Source organism: Bos grunniens, chromosome 1 (genome assembly GCF_055505025.1).
Source record: "Bos grunniens cultivar Pamir isolate PY7600 chromosome 1, Bosgru_T2T1.0, whole genome shotgun sequence".
NCBI classification, from domain to species: domain Eukaryota; kingdom Metazoa; phylum Chordata; class Mammalia; order Artiodactyla; family Bovidae; genus Bos; species Bos grunniens.
This window is the reverse complement of record NC_141165.1, coordinates 98,919,549-98,937,519: the sequence shown is the minus strand read 5'-3', so window position 1 is coordinate 98,937,519 and position 17,971 is coordinate 98,919,549. Positions and strand designations below refer to the sequence as shown.

Sequence of the window (17,971 nt, the reverse complement as noted above, 5' to 3'; positions counted from 1 at the left end):
TCAAAGGTTCCTTATCTATTATTAAAACAAAACAAACTTCATAACTATTGTTAATACTTCCATGGTATTTCCAAAAGACAGTAAGTGACCAGATTTAAATTTTTCTAGTAAAGATTTCTATTGCCAATTTATTAAATTCTTTAGATACGATCATTAAGTATGACTTTACTTACAGATAGATGTTGTCAAAAGTGCCATCTTTTTCACAGATGTTTAAGACATGATTTAACATTTTAGTTCCTATTAATGAGACAAACAACAAATAAGTAATCTCATAAAAATCAATCTTTAAATTAAACATCTTTTTGAGTCCTAAAGGAATTTGAGGTAAACATCAGGCAGTCTGATTTTCCAAAATTTTGTTCTCTCTACACTACCTACTATGTTTAAAACCTCTAGCAGAAAAGCAATCTTACACCCTTCCAGTAAGAAGGAAAACAGAAAAAGGAAAAGGGGTATTAGTAACAAATCTATACAGGGCTTGCAACTGAATTATGTTAATAAGCGTCTTTGAAGAAGAATACAAAAATTAGAAGTAATTGTTACCAATTCCTAGCCTTCGGTATGGCGCCAGACAGCCTAGTGTCATGATGTAAAGTCGCTTCTGATTCTGTGAATGATCCACCCTACAGCACACTGCACCCACTGCGATATCATTGAAGTAGGCTGCCACAGAAAACAGAGACACAAGATTTAGCAGACACAGTAACATATTTTACTGAATCTTCCCTTCCCTTAGATAGCAGTTAAATTGCTATCAGAATTAATTACATTTAATCAGCTACTCTTAAATATCAATAGCCTCAAAAATATCCTAAACCTTCTTAAGAATTTAAGACCCCTTTTGAGTAAAGCTAAATATTGGAAACACAGACACAGCCTAAACAAGAAAAAATATTTAGCATTTCCTTCTAAAATTCAAGTATTTATCTTGATTCGCCTCAGAACCTGGACTGCCCCCACTTCCTCACTTGTAAAACAATGAGATTAAATTAGTTATCTCTTTTCTTTGCTCTAATTAAAACCAAGGTGTCAAGAACATGAACAAACAAATGAAAAGAAGAAGAAAAAGCATATCCTACCAAGTTTTGCTAGTTCGCCAACCTCCAACACATCCTTGTAGAACTTGTCATTGTAGCTGACTGGAAAGATGACCTGGTTTAATCTCTTCAGCTGTTTAATATTGTGTGGTGTCACATCTCCCAGCTCGATCCGGCTACTGGAACAAACCAAAATGTACTCAATAAAATATAATAAGCTTCGTTGGTTATGATGGACATAAAATTAAATTAAATTAAAAGGGTACCAAGTCTTTTTAACATGACTGACAAATTCGACCCTTTCATAGCAACCTCATATACCTATGAACATCACCATTTATAAGTAGATTTTGCCTGTCATTCCATCCAGATTACAACTCCTAGCTTTCATACAATTGTGTATACATTTAGAGACAAATGCAATACACAACAATTACTAAGAAGGCCGGAATAATAATCTACATAAACGCCAACATTTTCAGAGAAATTTAAAGATACTTATGACTGATCAACAAAGATTTATGATACCTAATTGGCAAAGGGGTAGCAAGATTTTTATATTCTGCTGGCAGGGATGTTAGCACGTAGATAGATATTGTGTCTCCCACAATATCTCTGGAAGACAATCTAGCACTATGTATTGAGAAGCCTAAAAAGAACACCTTCATCAAAGCAACCCCACTGTAGGAATTTACTCTAAGAAAATAATCAAAACATGCAAAAATCATGGGTATTCTATTCACTTGACACAGGGACCACAGACGGGGTGGTAATCAAATGCAGATTACAGGAACCACCCACTTCCACCACGAGCCTCACCCCTGCCCCATCCCCACCAACTCCCACCACACACAGACACGTTCAGAAGCAGAATCTCTGGAAATGCAACACGGGAATCTACATTTTGAAAGCAAAACAAAACCAACCAACCAAAACAAACCCCAGCTTGAAAACTACTTATCCAAAACACAAAACACACAAAAAACCTTACTTATCAAAAACAGTAGCACTGCTAAGAAACTATACTTAACTAAAACAACTGGTTCCATGGGAAAAAGACTAAAAGTTTTGGGACTCTCAGTAATAAAGTTGTTTTGCCTATAATGAAAGTGAAAGTCACTCAATCTTGTCCAACTCTTTGAGACCCCCATGGACTACACAGTCCATTGAATTCTCCAGGCCAGAATACTGGAGTGTGTAGCCATTGCATTCTCCAGGGGATTTTCCCAACCCAGGGATCGAACCCAGGTCTCCCACATGGCAGGCAGATTCTTTACCAGCTGAGCCACAAGGGAAGCCCAAGAATACTGGAGTGGGTAGCCTATCCCTTCTCCAGTGGATCTTCTTGAGCCAGGAATTGAACTGGAGTCTGGTCTCCTACAGTGCAGGCGAATTTTTTGCCAACTCAATTATCAGAGAAGCACAACCTGTCAACAAATGAAATTTTTAGGAGCTCAAGTCAATCTCAGCACCACAAGCTAAACATTGATCAACAGTGACAAGACAAACCTAAAATCTTAATAGTAGGTGGTAAAAAGATTTACAGAAAACAATGTCAAATCAAACATTGAATTCAAAAATAAACAAATGAATTCAAAAATAAACAAAACAATCCTGGACCAACCAAACTAGAAAATGATGGAGGTCCTACTGCTAGGTGCTAGTTCCAGATCACAGTGACATTAGTCAATAGTAGGAAAATGCAAACAGTGCACCGTAATTAATCATTTACATCATATGCAAAGAGGTTTTGAAAACTCTGTTGGAGAAATGACTAAATAAAAAGGTTAATCACTGCACTTTTATAATGACTTAAAAAAAGGAAAAGAAAAAAATCTGAGTGTCCACCGTTAAGAGGACTGGTTAATTAAATACCGCATGATACATTTATACTACTAGCACAGAAAAATACTGATATATTATTTTCTGGGGGGGAATATATGTATGTGTGTATCTTTTCCCAACTTTTGTTAACATATAGAAACATGTTTGTGCTGAGAATTGTAGATAATTTTGATAATAATATTCTCTGAAATATTATAACAAAAAGAACCTGATTACAGACCATTATGCTCATTTGGAACATTAGTCTTTCTAACTCAATTATTTCATTTTTATGGTACCGATTTTTATTGTTCACTATGACTGACCACACTTGTATATCTGGCAGGTGTTAAAATGTAAGCACACTGAATTTCTTAGCAACCACACAAAATTTTAAGATGCAGACATTCCAGTAAAAAACACAGTCTACTCTTTTAAGGATTCCTTTCATTTAGTTAATTAACACATCAACTTTTTATTTTGGTGAGAAAATTTAAGTTCTACTGTTGCTTAAAATTCTCCAAGCCAGGCTTCAGCAATATGTGAACCGTGAACTTCCTGATGTGCAAGCTGGTTTTAGAAAAGGCAGAGGAACCAGAGATCAAATTGCCAACATCCACTGGATCATGGAAAAAGCAAGAGAGTTCCAGAAAAACATCTATTTCTGCTTTATTGACTATGCCAAAGCCTTTGACTGTGTGGATCACAAGAAACTGTGGAAAATTCTTCAAGAGATGGGAATACCAGACCACCTGATCTGCCTCTTGAGAAATCTGTATGCAGGTCAGGAAGCGACAATTAGAACTGGACATGGAACAACAGACTGGTTCCAAATAGGAAAAGGAGTTCGTCAAGGCTGTATATTGTCACCCTGCTTATTTAACTTACATGCAGAGTACAACATGAGAAACGCTGGACTGGAAGAAACACAAGCTGGAATCAAGACTGCCAGGAGAAATATCAATAACCTCAGATATGCAGATGAAACCACCCTTATGGCAGAAAGTGAAGAGGAACTAAAAAGCCTCTTGATGAAAGTGAAAGTGGAGAGTGAAAAAGTTGGCTTAAAGCTCAACATTCAGAAAACGAAGATCATGGCATCCGGTCCCACCACTTCATGGGAAACAGATGGGGAAACAGTGGAAACAGTGTCAGACTTTATTTTTCTGGGCTCCAAAATCACTACAGATGGTGACTGCAGCCATGAAATTAAAAGATGCTTACTCCTTGGAAGGAAAGTTATGACCAACCTAGATAGCATATTCAAAAGCAGAGACATTACTTTGCCAACAAAGGTCCGTCTAGTAAAGGCTATGGTTTTTCCTGTGGTCATGTACGGATGTGAGAGTCGGACTGTGAAGAAGGCTGAGCGCCGAAGAATTGATGCTTTTGAACTGTGGTGATGGAGAAGACTCTGGAGAGTCCCTTGGACTGCAAGGAGATCCAACCAGTCCATTCTGAAGGAGATCAGCTCTGTGATTTCTTTGGAAGGACTGATGCTGAAGCTGAAACTCCAGTACTTTGGGTACCTCATGCCAAGAGTTGACTCATTGGAAAAGACTCTGATGCTGGGAGGGATTGGGGGCAAGAGGAGAAGGGGAAGCGAGAGAATGACATGGCTGGATGGCATCACCGACTCGATGGACTTGAGTCTCAGTGAACTCCGGGAGTTGGTGATGGACAGGGAGGCCTGGCATGCTGCAATTCATGGGGTCGCAAAGAGTCAGACACGACTGAGCGACTGATCTGATCTGATCTGATAGTGTTATCAACTATATTTTAGATTCTCTGAGGTTATTCACCTTATAGCTGAAAGTTTGTACCCATTCACCAACCTGGCAATCACTTTCCTACAGTTTGTATCAGCATGACACTTTTCTTTTTTAAAGAGTCCACGTACAAGTGATACTATCCAGTATTTGTCTTTATCTGGCTTATTTCACTTAGCCAAATATTACTCTTCAGTATTGTACTACAGACTGAGTGCAGTAATTTATTTTAAATATAAGACAGGTTATATTGATTACATTTAGAACACACTAAAAACAACTCCAGGGAAATTTCCTGGTGGTCCAATGGTTAAGGCGCCACAGTTTCATTGCAGGGGGCACAGGTCTGATCCCTGGCTGGGGAACTAACATCCTGCATGCTGTGCAGAACAGCAAAAAGAAAAATCTCCATTGCTCTTAAAAGCCAGTCTCTGTATTTTACGTGATTGCAAATTCACATTATGAACTCTAATAGTAGACAACAATGAAGGAAAACTTCAGAATCCATGAAGTCAAGCTTCTAGATAACAACTTTAAAGAACTTGAGTTTTTAGAGTTTAAGAATTTCTAGGTAATTACCATGCAGATGGTGACTGCGGCCATGAATTTAAAAGACACTTACTCCTTGGAAGAAAAACTATGATAAACTTAGACAGTGTATTAAAAAGTAGGGACATTATTTTACCAACAAAGGTCCATATAGTCAAAGCTATGGTTTTTCCAGTAGTCATATATGGATGTGAGACTTGGACTATAAAGAGAGCTGAGCACCGAAGAACTGATGCTTTTAAAACTGTGGGGTTGGAGAAGACTCTTGAGAGTCCCTTGGACAGCAAGATCAACCCAGTCTATCCTAAAGGAAATCAGTCCTGAAAATTCACTGGAAGGACTGATGCTGAAGCTCCAATACTTTGGCCACCTGCTGGGAAGAACTGACTCATTAGAAAAGACCCCGATGCTGGGAAAGACTGAAGACAAGAGAAGGGGACAACAGAGGATGAGATGGTTGGATGGCATTACTGACTTGATGGACATGAGTTTGAGCAAGTTCCAGGAGATGGTGACAGACAGGGAAGCCTGGGGTGCTGCAGTCCGTGGGGTTGCAAAGGGCTGGACATGACTGAGCGACTGAACTGAATTGAACCATGCTTCATGATTATAAATAAATTTTTTAAAAGATAATAACCAGGTACTGTGTGATTTCATACAGAAGAAAAAGGTGGCTGTGGTGCAGTGTGATAGACTGAAACTAATAAAAGGTAACTACTAAAAAAGTTTCCATCAGGGTGGGCAGTCATGACTGAACACAGAACTTTCCTTAGTGGTCCAGTGGTGAAGAATCCACCTGCCAATGCAGGGGGCACAGGTTCAATCCCTGGTCCCAGAAGATTCCACATGCCCTGGGGCAACTAAGCCTGGTGCCACAACTCTGAGCCCATGTGCCATGAAGCCCATGCTCTCCAACAAGAGAAGCCACTGCACTGCAACTAGATAAGCCCTGGTTCAGTCCAACTAGAAAAAGCCCCTATGCAGCAATAAAGACTCAGTGCAGTAAAGAAATAAACCTTTAAAAAAAGAATAATACAGAATACAATTTAACTTATATGCAGAGTACATCATGACAAACGCTGGGCTGGAGGAAGCACAAGCTAGAATCAAGAATGCCAGGAGAAATATCAATAACCTCATATATGCAGATAACACCATGCTTATGGCAGAAAGTGAAGAAGAACTAAAGAGCCTTTTGACGAAAGTGAAAGAGGAGAGTGAAAAATTGGCTTAAAGCTGAACATTCAGAAAACTAAGATCATGGCATCTGGTCCCATCACTTCATGGCAAATAGATGGGGAAACAGTGGAAAGAGTGGCTGACTTTATTTTTCTGGGCTCCAAAATCACTGCAGATTGTGACTGCAGCCATGAAATTAAAACACACTTAATTCCTTGGAAGGAAAGTTATGACCAACCTAGACAGAATATTAAAAAGCAACAAAGGTCCGTCTAGTCAAAGCTTTGGTTTTTCCAGTGGTCATGTATGGATGTGAGAGTTGGACTATAAAGACAGCTGAGCACCGAAGAATTAATGCTTTTGAACTGTGGTGTTGGAGAAGACTCTTGAGAGTCCCCTGGACTGCAAGGAGATCCAATCAGTCCATCCTAAAGGAGATCAGTCCTGGGTATTCATTGGAGGGACTGATGCTGAAGCTGAAACTCCAATACTGTGGCCACTTGATGCGAAGAGCAGACTCATTGGAAAAGACCCTGATGCTGGGAAAGATTGAGAGCAGGAGGAGAAGGGGACGACAGGATGAGATGGTTGGATGGCATCACTGAGTCAATGGACATGGATGTGGGTGGACTCCGGGAGTTGGTGATGGACAGGGAGGCCAGGTGTGCTACAGTTCATGGAGTCGCAGAGTCAGACATGACTGAGCGACTGAACTGAATCATTAGGGAATACACACCTTAATCTTTCCCTGCCTAATTTAAATCCAGCACCACAGAAATGAGTTAGGTGTATAGTCTTCCAATATTCCTCTCTGCACATACACACTAACAAATGTTTAAGAAAGAAATTAATCAAGTTTGATTTTTTAAATTGAAGTATAGTTGATTTACCATGTTGTACCAATATCTGCTGTACAATAAAGTGACTCACATATATACATTCTTTTTTAAATATTCTTTTCCATTATGTTTATCCAAGGAGATAGGATATAGTTACATGTGCTATACAATAGGACTGTGTTGTTTATAATCAATTCTTATCATTACCAGACTGTCAGCATATGGGAGAAACAGAATCGCAAAATGTCTATTAAATGTAATTTTGTCAGCAAAATTCACCTTCAAATACAATTTAACTCTGTTGAACATGATATTCTGATTGAAATGGAACACTTCTGTAATCCTGATCAACTAGTTCCAAATTATTCCAAGATGTAGATATTCTAAATATATCATAGTAGTATCAACTTATAAATTAAGTAAAGAATGTGTAGTATCAATGGCATAAACAGAGCTATGTAGAAATGTCAAGTAATTAGAACACTATTTGGCTGTAAACAACCAAAAAAGCTTTTAAAAGTCTGAAAAAATAAGATCCAAAAATTAGTAGCTTTAAAAATTTTTTGCAATCGAAGAAAAATAGAGCTTTTAAGAATTCCATCTGTGAATCTAAAATTTTCTACAGTTCTTAAGAATGTAGTAAGTTATCTATTAAAACATAAATCAGGTCCATTTCAGTAAATATTTCAGCATCTATGTGCTAACACCTGGAATGCAAAGGAGTTTACATCTAGTAGAAAATACGGGTATGTAAAAACAGTGTGATAGTAATAGCAAACACATCAGATCAGTTTTGTTCAGGTGCATCCGACTCTTTGCCACTCCATGGACAGCAGCATGCCAGGAATCCCTGTCCATCACCAACTCCCGGAGCTTGCTCAAACTCAGGTCCACTGAGTTGGTGATACCATCCAACCATCTTATCCTCTGTCATCCCCTTCTCCCCCTGCCTTCAATCTTTCCCAGCATCAGGGTCTTTTCTAATGAGTCAATTTTCCCCATCAGGTGCATATGTATATAAAATATAAAATACTAGAATGGAAGTGATCTTGGGAAAGGTAATGGAGGATGACCATAAGTTTGTTTTGTGGGAGGGCAAGAACTGCAAAATATATCCATGTACAAGGGCAAACGAGAAGCCCCAGCAAGACAGTAGAAGGGGGGGCGAATCGCATTTACAATCAAATCCCATACCCGCCAGAGACACTCGGAGGGCTTAAGCAAAACCTTGTGTATGCGCACCAGGAGACTCCACAGAGACTGAGAAAGACCTGCCTTTGAGGGTTTGAGTGTCTTCTGTGGAGGTACGGGTCAGCAGTGGCCTGCTGCAGGGGCAGGGGCTCTGGGTGCAGCAGACCTGGGTATGGCATAAGCCCTCTTGAAGGAGGTCGTCATTCACCCCACTATAGAGCCGCTAGAACTTAACACCAGACTGGGGAAACACAGTCTTGGAGGGCACAAACAGAACCTTGTGTGCACCAGGACCCAGGAGAAAGGAGCAGTGATCCCACAAGAGACTGACCCAGACTTGCCAGTCAGTGTCCGCTAGTCTCCAGCGGAGGCCTGGGTTGGTGGTGGCCTGCTGCAGGGTGAGGGGCACTGAGTGTGGCAGTGCCAGCAGGTCACCATTATCCACATTACCTCCATCATAGTTTGGCCTCAGGTCAAACAACAAGGAGGGAATATAGGCCCCCCCAACAACAGAAAATTGGACTGAAGATTTACTGGAAATGGCTCCGCCCATCAGAACAAGACCCAGTAACCCTCTCAGTCTGTCTCTCCCATCAGGAAGCTTCCACTAGCCTCTTATCTTTATCCATCAGACCTCAGACAGACTGAAAACCACAATCACAGAAAACCAATCTGATGACATGGACCACAGCCTTGTCTAACTCAATTAAACTCTGAGCCATGCCCTGTAGGGCCACCCAAGACAGATGTGTCATGGTGGAGAGTTCTGACAAAAAGTGGTCCACTGGAGAAGGGAATGGCAAAACCATTTCAGTAATCTTGCCCTGAGAACCCCATGAACAGTATGAAAAGGCAAAAAGATAGGATACTGAAAGATAAACTCCCCAGGTCAGTAGGTGCCCAATATGCTACTGGAGAAGAGTGGAGAAATAATTCCAGAAAGAATGAAGAGACGGAGCCAAAGCAAAAACAACACCCAGCTGTGGATGGTAATGGAAATCAAATCCGATGCTGTAAAGAGCAAAACCAGAAATGTTAGGTCCGTGAATCAAGGCAAACTGGAAGTGGTCAAACAGAAGATAGCAAGAGTGAACATAGACATTTTAGGAATCTGTGAACTAAAATGGACTGGAATGGGTGAATTTAACTCAGATGACCACTATATCTACTACTATGGGCAAGAATCCCTTAGAAGAAATGGAGTAGCCATCACAGTCAACAAGAGAGTCTCAAAAGCAGTACTTATGCAATCTCAAAAACGACAGAATTAAAAAAAAAAAAGACAGAATAATATCTGTTCATTTCCAAGGCAAACAATTTGACATCACAGTAATCCAAGTCTGTGACCCAACCAGTAATGTTGAAGAAGCTGAACGGTTCTGTGAAGACCTATAACACCTTCTAGAACTAATATCCAAAAAAGATGTCCTTTTCATCATAGAGGACTGGAATGCAAAAATAAGGGAGTCAAGAAATACCCTGAGTAACAGGCAAATTTGGCCTTGGAGTACAGAATGAAACAGGCCAAAGGCTAACAGAGTTTTGCCAAGAGAATGTGCTGGTCATAGCAAACACGCTCTTCCAACAACACAAGAGAAGACTCTACACATGGGCATCACCAGATGATCAATACTGAAATCAGACTGATTACACTCTTTGCAGCCAAAGATGGAGAAGCTCTATACAGTCAGCAAAAACAAGACCAGGAGCTGACTGTGGCTCAGAGCATGAACTCCTTATTGCCAAATTCAGACTTAAATTGAAGAAGTAGGGGAAAGCGCTAGACCACTCAGGTATGACCTAACTGAAATCTCTTAGGATTATACAGTGGAAGTGACAAATAGATTCAAGGGATTAGATCTGTTAGACAGAGTGCCTGATGAACTATGGACAGAGCTTTGTGACACTGTATAGGAGGCAGGGATAAAGAGCATCCCCAAGAAAAAGAAATGCAAAAAGGCAAAATGGATGTCTGAGGAGGCCTTACAAATAGCTGTGAAAAGAAGAGAAGCAAAAGGCAAAGGAGAAAAGGAAAGATATACCCATTTGAATGCAGAGTTCCAAAGAAGAGCAAGGAGAGATAAGAAAGCCTCCCTCAGTGATCAATGCAAAAAAATAGCGGAAAACAACAGAATAGGAAACAAGAATGGGAAAGACTAGAGATCTCTTCAAGAAAATGAGAAACACCAAGGGAACATTTCATGCAAAGATGGGAAAAATAAACGACATAAATGGTATGGACCTAACAGAAGCAAAGATATTAAGAAGAGGTGGCAAGAATACACAGAGGAACTATACAGAAAAGATCTTCATGACCTAGAGAACCACAATGGTGTGATCACTCATCTAGAGCCAGACATCCTGGAATGCAAAGTCAAGTGGGCCTTAGGAAGCATCACTATGAGCAAAGCTAGTGGAGGTGATGGAATTCCATCAATGGAATTTGAGCTATCTCAAATCCTGAAAGATGATGCTGTGAAAGTGCTGCACTCAGTACATCAGCAAATTTGGGAAACTCAGCAGTGGCCACGGAGAACGCAACGGCACCCCACTCCAGTACTCTTGCATGGAAAATACCATGGACGGAGGAGCCTGGTAGGCTGCAGTCCATGGGGTCGCTGAGGGTTGGACACAACTGAGCGACTTCACTTTCACTTTCAGCAGTGGCCACAGGACTGAAAAAGGTCAAGTTTCATTCCAGTCCCAAAGAAAGGCAATGCCAAAGAATGTTTAAACTACCACACAATTGCACTCATCTCACATGCTAGCAGAGTAATGCTCAAAATTCTCCAAGCCAGGCTTCAACAGTACGTGAACTATGAACTTCCAGACGTTCAAGCTGGATTTAGAAAAGGCAGAGGAACCAGGGATTAAATTGCCAACACCCACTGGATCACAGAAAAAGCAGGTGAGTTCCAGAGAAACATCTACTTCTGCTTTGTTGACTATGCCAAAGCCTTTGACTGTGTGGATCACAACAGACTGTGGAAAATTCTGAAAGAGATGGGAATACCAGACGTCCTGACCTGCCTCCTGAGAAATCTGTATGCAGGTCAAGAAGCAACAGTTAGAACTGGACATGGAACAGACTGGTTCCAAACCAGGAAAAGAGTACGTCAAGGCTGTACATTGTCACCCTGCTTATTTAACTTATATGCAGAGTACATCATGAGAAACGCTGGGCTGGATGAAGCACAAGCTGGAATCAAGATTGCCGGGAGAAATACCAATAACCTCAGATATGCAGATGATACCACCCTTATGGCAGAAGCATAGAAGAACTAAACAGCCTCTTGATGAAAGTGAAAGAGGAGAGCGGAAAAGTTGGCTTAAAACTCAACATTAAAAAAACTAAGATCATGGCATCCAGGCCCATCACTTCATGGCAAATAGATGGGGAAACAATGCAAACAGTAAGAGACTTTATTTTTCTGGGCTCCAAAATCACTGCAGATGGTGACTACAGCCATGATATTAAAAGACGCTTACTCCTTAGAAGAAAAGTTATGACCAACCTAGATGGCATATTAAAAAGCAGAGACCTTATTTTGCCAACAAAGGTCTGTCTAGTCAAGGCTATGGTTTTTCCAGTAGTCATGTACGGATGTGAGAGTTGGACTATAAGGAAAGCTGGGCATCAAAGAATTGATGCTTTTGAACTGTGGTCGTGAAGATACACTTGAAAGTCCCTTAGACATCAAGATCTAACCAATCCATCCTAAAGAAAATCAGTCCTGAATATTCATTGCAAGGACTAATGCTGAAGCTCCAATACTTTGGCCACCTGACGTAAAGAACTGACTCATTTGAAAAGACCCTGGTGCTGGGAAAGGTTGAAGGCGGAGGAGAAAGGGATGACAGAGGATGAGATGGCTGGATGGTATCACCGACTTGATGGACATAACTTTAAGCAAGCTACGGGAGTTGGTGATGGACAGGGAAGCCTGGCGTGCTGCAGTCCCCGGGGTCACAAAGAATCAGACATGACTGAGTGACCAAACTGAAGGAGACAGTAGAACATCAACAAAGAGAAATCATGTATTCCCCAAACCCCACACAGTTTGCTATAGTAAAACAAAGTATGCTTTTATGTAATAAACATGGAAGCTGGGGTTGAAGAGGAAGCAGAACCAATTTTATAAGGGCTTTGCACATCGAGTCCGTATTCCTCGTGTTCTCTACCTACCTTTTCTTGGTGACTTCAATCCATATATAGTCCTATGAATTTAATGCTGCCAACCCAATTTCTGTCTCTTCCTAGAACTCACTCCTATATGCAAAAGCATCTCTAGCAGACACTTCAAATTAAACATATCCAAAAATAAATATCTGATCTTACCCAGGAAATCTGCTTCACCTGCAATTTGCCCTCAGTTGGTGGCCTTTCCATCCTTGGCTGAAAGTTATTTTGTCACCCCCATTTAAGTCCGTTTAAATGATATACCAGTAAGTCTTACCCTGACACAGCCTTCTCCACCCTTACAGTATCTTTGATAGGTTTTCTTATCTTGACTGGCATCAAAGACAGTTTGGAAGTGTTTCACTTCTTCTTGCTCTATTTTCAAGTTATGTTATTAAGAGCACTTAATTTGGGACTGTTATGAGTTGGTGAATCAATAATCCTTTTATCATTTTCAAATGCCCACCTTTTTGATGTAATATTGCTCGTCTTACAGTCTACTTCGCTTATCAATAGAGAAACACTGCCTTCTTGTAATCAATGTTGCATAGTGTATTTTCTACCACTCTTTGAACTTCTGTGTTCCTTATCTTCTTGTGAACAGCATATGCCTAAGTCTTGTTCCTTTAATCTGATAATGAGAGCATTCAGTCTGTTCAGATTTAATATAAGTATTGTTGTAGTCTATTCAAGTCTATCAGTTTGCAGTTTCCTAATCTATATAAACTATTAGTTGTTCCCTTATTTTTCCAGGCTTTTTGAGGATAAATTTGCTTAGGGAAAAAAAAAATTCCTTAGATTAAAAAAAAAATTCACATAAAAATTTTTTTAATTCTATTTTTTTTCTCCTTTGGTTACATCGCACAGTTTACAGGATCTTAGTTCCCCAACCAGAGATTGAACCTGAGCCCAAAGGAGTGAAAGCACCAAGCTCTAACCACTAGGGTGCCAAGCAATTCCCTATAGAAAATTAACTTTAGGCATATGGTTCTGAGCTTTGAAAAATATGTAGTCACCAAACTACCACTCGATCATCAAGAAACAATGATTCTATCACCCCCAAAGTCTCCCACATGACCTTTTGCAGTTTCACTCTACCACCACTCCCAGGAAGCCATTTATGTTTTGTTCCCCATAGTTTTGCCTGAGTCATCACATAAACGGAATCACAATACACAGTCATTTGCATGGCTTCTTTCATTCAGCATAATGCCTTTGAGATTCACCACACTATTATCATCAACAGTTCATTCCTATACAGGTGGAGTACAAGTTCATACTTCTATTGAAGAGCATTTGGGTGTTTCTAGTTTTGGGAGATTATAAAGTTGCTACAATTTCTGTACAGATTCTTGTGTGAATATAAGTTTTTCTTTCTCCTAAATATGTAGGAGTAGGGGTGCTGGCTTATTAGCTAAGTATACAAGAGTTCTGCATTTAAATTAGCATTTGGCACTATGAACCTTTAAAATTTATCCCTAATAGATTGGTAGTGACATTTCATTGTGGTTCTAATTTGCATATCCCTAAATAATGGTGAACATCTTTTCATGTACTTCTTTGCCACTGATGTATCTTCTACGGTAAAGGAGATGTTGCGATCTATTACTCAAAAAACTGGGTTTGAAATATTGAGACTTAAGTTACTATGAATACAGGTCCTTTGCAAGTTATGTGTGTTGCAGAAGATTTATCTCAGCTGTGGCTTTTTTCATTTTCTTAGCAGTGTTTTTTACACAGCAGAAGGTATACATTTTGAAGAAATTCTGTGGATCATACTTTTCAGGGTCATATCTAACAAATCTTTGTCTGACCCAAGGTCATTTAGATTTTTGTTTTCTTCAAGAAGTTTTATTACATTTAGGTGTATGAACCCAATCCCTGTACATTGTTCTTGTTTTTCTCTTAAACAGCCTTCTTGAAGTATGATTTACATAGTATAAAATTCACCTACTTTAAGTGTACAATTCAAGGGTTTTAATTTTTAATAATAGAGTTGTGACCCTAACAATATTGAGTCTTCCTGCCCACGCACAGGGTATATGTCTCCATTTACTGACCTTTTTTCACGCTTGTCAGCAATGTTTAGTAGTTTTCAGTGTGCGGGTTTTTTACATCTTTGGTCAGGTTTGTCCCTAAGTATTTCACTTTTTTGATGCTTCTGTAAATGCTTTTTTAAAAAAAATTCATTTTGGCCGCACTGTGTCTTGTGTAGCGGGTGGAAACTATGACCTTTGCTGCAGCATTCGGGCTCTAGTTCCCTAACCAGGGATAAAACCCAGGCCCCTTGCATTAGGAGCACAGAGTCTTAGTCACTGAACCAACAGGGAATCCCAATGGTATTTTGTTTTAATGTTAATTTTCAGTAGTTTGTTGCTTGGTATATGGAAACACAATTTCCTGCTGTAAGGATGTGAAGTATCTTAAATACTCAATGTATAATAAAGTCTAACAAAAAACTATTTATATAGAGTTGTTAAACCATCCTCTCAATTTAGCTTTAGAGCATTCATGTCATACCCCTCAAATCTTTCACGCAGTGAGATAAATCCCCTTACCTACTCCAAGACAGCCACTAAATTCACCTTCTTTCTCAAGACTTAACCATTTCTGAACATTTCATATAACGTGATCTTTTGAACTAGACTTCTTTCACACAGCATGTTTCTGAGGTTCAACTATATTCCAGTTTGTCAGTAGCTGAATAGTATTTCATTGTATGAATGTATCACATTTTTGTTTATCCATTTACCACTTGCTGGGATTTTAACTGTATTTACTTCATGGCTATTATAAACAATGCTGCTCTGAATACTGCATACAAATCTGTATGCAGACATATATGTCATCTTTTTTCTGGTGGATACCTAAAAGTGGGACTGCTAGGTCGTACGTATGGCAAATATGTTTTACTTTTTAAAGCGACTGCCTGTGGTAGGCAGATGACACCCAGAGGCTGTCTAATCCCAGGAACCTTTAATATGTTATCTTATATGAAAAATGAACTTTGCGGATGTAAGAACCTGAGACAGGTAAATTAACCAGGACTATTTGGTTGGGCCCTCTGTAATCACACAGATTTAGGAATCAGAGAAGATGTGACAAGCAGAGACAAGAGAGATTTAAAGATGCTATGCTGCTGGCTTTGAAGATGAACCATGAACCAAGGCATACAGGTAGTCCACAGAAGTTGAAAAGGCGAGAAAACATTATCTTAGGCCTTTGGAAGAAACACAGATCTATTGTATCAGTTTCTTAGAACTGCACAAACTCAGTGGCTTAAAACAACAGAAATGTATTCTCTCAAAGTTCTGGATGCCAGAAGTCCAAAATCAGCGTGTCAGTAGGGCCATGCCCTCTAGGCTCTGGAGCAGAATCTTTCCTCACCTTTGGCAGCTTCTGGTGGCCTCAGATGTTTTTATGTCTGCCTCTATCTTTACATGATCTTCTGTGTGTATGTAGGCTCTCTTCTTATGAGGACATCAGGCCCCACCCTAATTGAGTATGACCCCATCTCAATTACATTTGCAAAGACCCTATTTCTAAATAAGGTCACACGCTGAGGTCCCAGGTAGACAGGAGTCATTATACCTACCAACACCTTGATATTAACACAGTGAAACCCATTTCAGACTTTTGATCTTAAGAACTAAGATGATACATCTGTGCTGTTTAAGTCACCAAGTTTGTGGTCATTTGCTACAGTGGTAAGGGAAAACTAACACCTTGTTAAACTGTTTCCCTAAGTGGCCACACCATTTACATTACTTCTAGTAGTGTATTAAGGTTCCAATTTCTCCACATCCTCATCAATGCTTTTTTACTGCCTTTCTGTTTATAGCTATTCTACTGGTACAAAGTGATAATCTCATTGGATTTGCATTTCTCTAATCATGCTAAGCAATTTTTTTTTCCTTTGATTTGGTCATTAGCCACTGGTACATCTTCTTTGGTGAAATGTCTATTTAAATCTTTTGCCCATGATCTAGGACTTGGAATAAACCTAGAGTTTTTATTTTAGTTCATAAAAAAAAAAAATCCCATTTTAAAATTATCTTGCTGAGTTATAAGGATTGTTTACATATTCTGGGTATAAGTCCTTTATCACATACATAATCTGCAACTATTTTCTCTCAGTTCATAGCTTGTCTTTTCACTTTCTATGTACCATACTAATGTAAGTTGTTATTAATTGGGGATAGTGGGAATACAGGGAAAATGGGTCTGCATCACCTTCAGAAATATAAATCTAAAACCATAACCAAAACTATTCTAATAATTTTTTTTTTTTAAAGGAGGAAGAACTGTCAGATTATAAAAGATGGTGAGATACTTCAGCCAACTGGGACATGTGGACCTTTATGGATTCTGACTTGAACAAGCCTAATACAGACTGGGTGTCAGATCATAATATGGTATATTATATTAGGTATAACAGTATTGTAGTTACTTACTAATGACATTACTTCTGATACTAAAACTCAGTAGAAAGCACTCAATGTCTAATTATTCTTTACTATTTTAAAGAACAAAAGGAGGCTAGAAGCTCAAACTTTTAACAGACTACTAAAACTTCTGTATTTCCAGCTGGAGCAAGCTGTTTTTGTAGAAGGGAAGCTGAATGAGAGGTAGATAAGAGCGAACCTTCCATTCTGGTAAAGACCTAATCTAAATTCAGCAATCTCTAGCCTGTCACAGCCTGTTTTTGGTGTAACTGGTTACATGGCCAGACAACCTCCCCATCCTGCCACATTGAAACTACCGTGGTCCCTCTGTTCCAAGACCCTCTGCTGCCCCGTGAGGAACCAGATCCAAGGAGGCTCAAGTTCCTTATATATAATGACACACTACACTTGGCCCTCTGTATAATACTGTCAAGTATTTTAAAGGTAAGAATAATCATTAAAAATATTTATATAACCATTCAAATGCTATCTAATGTGACTGGATGCAATGTTGTTAAGTAGATAAAAACAATTAGCAGAGAGAATGCACCTGAATTTTTTACATTATTCTAACTCCTAAGGAAAGAATTTTCTCTTTTAAGACATCACTTTGAGAGCTGTTTCCTGGAATATCAGGATCTATAATGCAGATAATGCAGATCTTCTATTTATGGAAACAGATCACATTACCAAGAATGTCTGTAGTGGGAAGAAAATCTAAAAACTACCAGAAGTGAAAGAAAGTGAAAGTGTTAGTCGCTCAGTCATGTCTGACTTCTTGTGACTCCATGGGTTGTACCCCGCCAGGCTCCTCTGTCCATGGAATTCTCCAAGTAAGAAAACTGGAGCGAGTTGCCATTTCCTCCTCCAGGGGATCTACCCAACCCAGGGACTGAACCCACATCTCCTGAGTCTCCTGTACTGGCACCTGAATTTCAGAAGCAAAAGAACAGGA

The 17,971-nt window shown here is 39.5% G+C and overlaps 1 protein-coding gene across 3 annotated transcripts in view; it reads right to left on the bottom strand.

Moving 5' to 3' along the window:
* The window catches only part of NAA50 (N-alpha-acetyltransferase 50, NatE catalytic subunit), a 31,938-nt gene that overhangs the window by 3,547 nt on the left and 10,420 nt on the right, over window positions 1-17,971 (bottom strand). For 2 of the 3 annotated variants that reach the window (XM_086405905.1, XM_086405895.1), the window contains exons 2-4: window positions 1,083-1,219; window positions 547-666; window positions 174-240 (exon numbers count right to left, since the gene is read on the bottom strand). In XM_086405905.1, the coding sequence (XP_086262031.1) occupies window positions 174-240; window positions 547-666; window positions 1,083-1,219 (324 nt within the window). The remainder of the gene's footprint in view (window positions 1-173; window positions 241-546; window positions 667-1,082; window positions 1,220-17,971) is intronic. The other variant, XM_086405916.1, reaches the window with a different exon arrangement.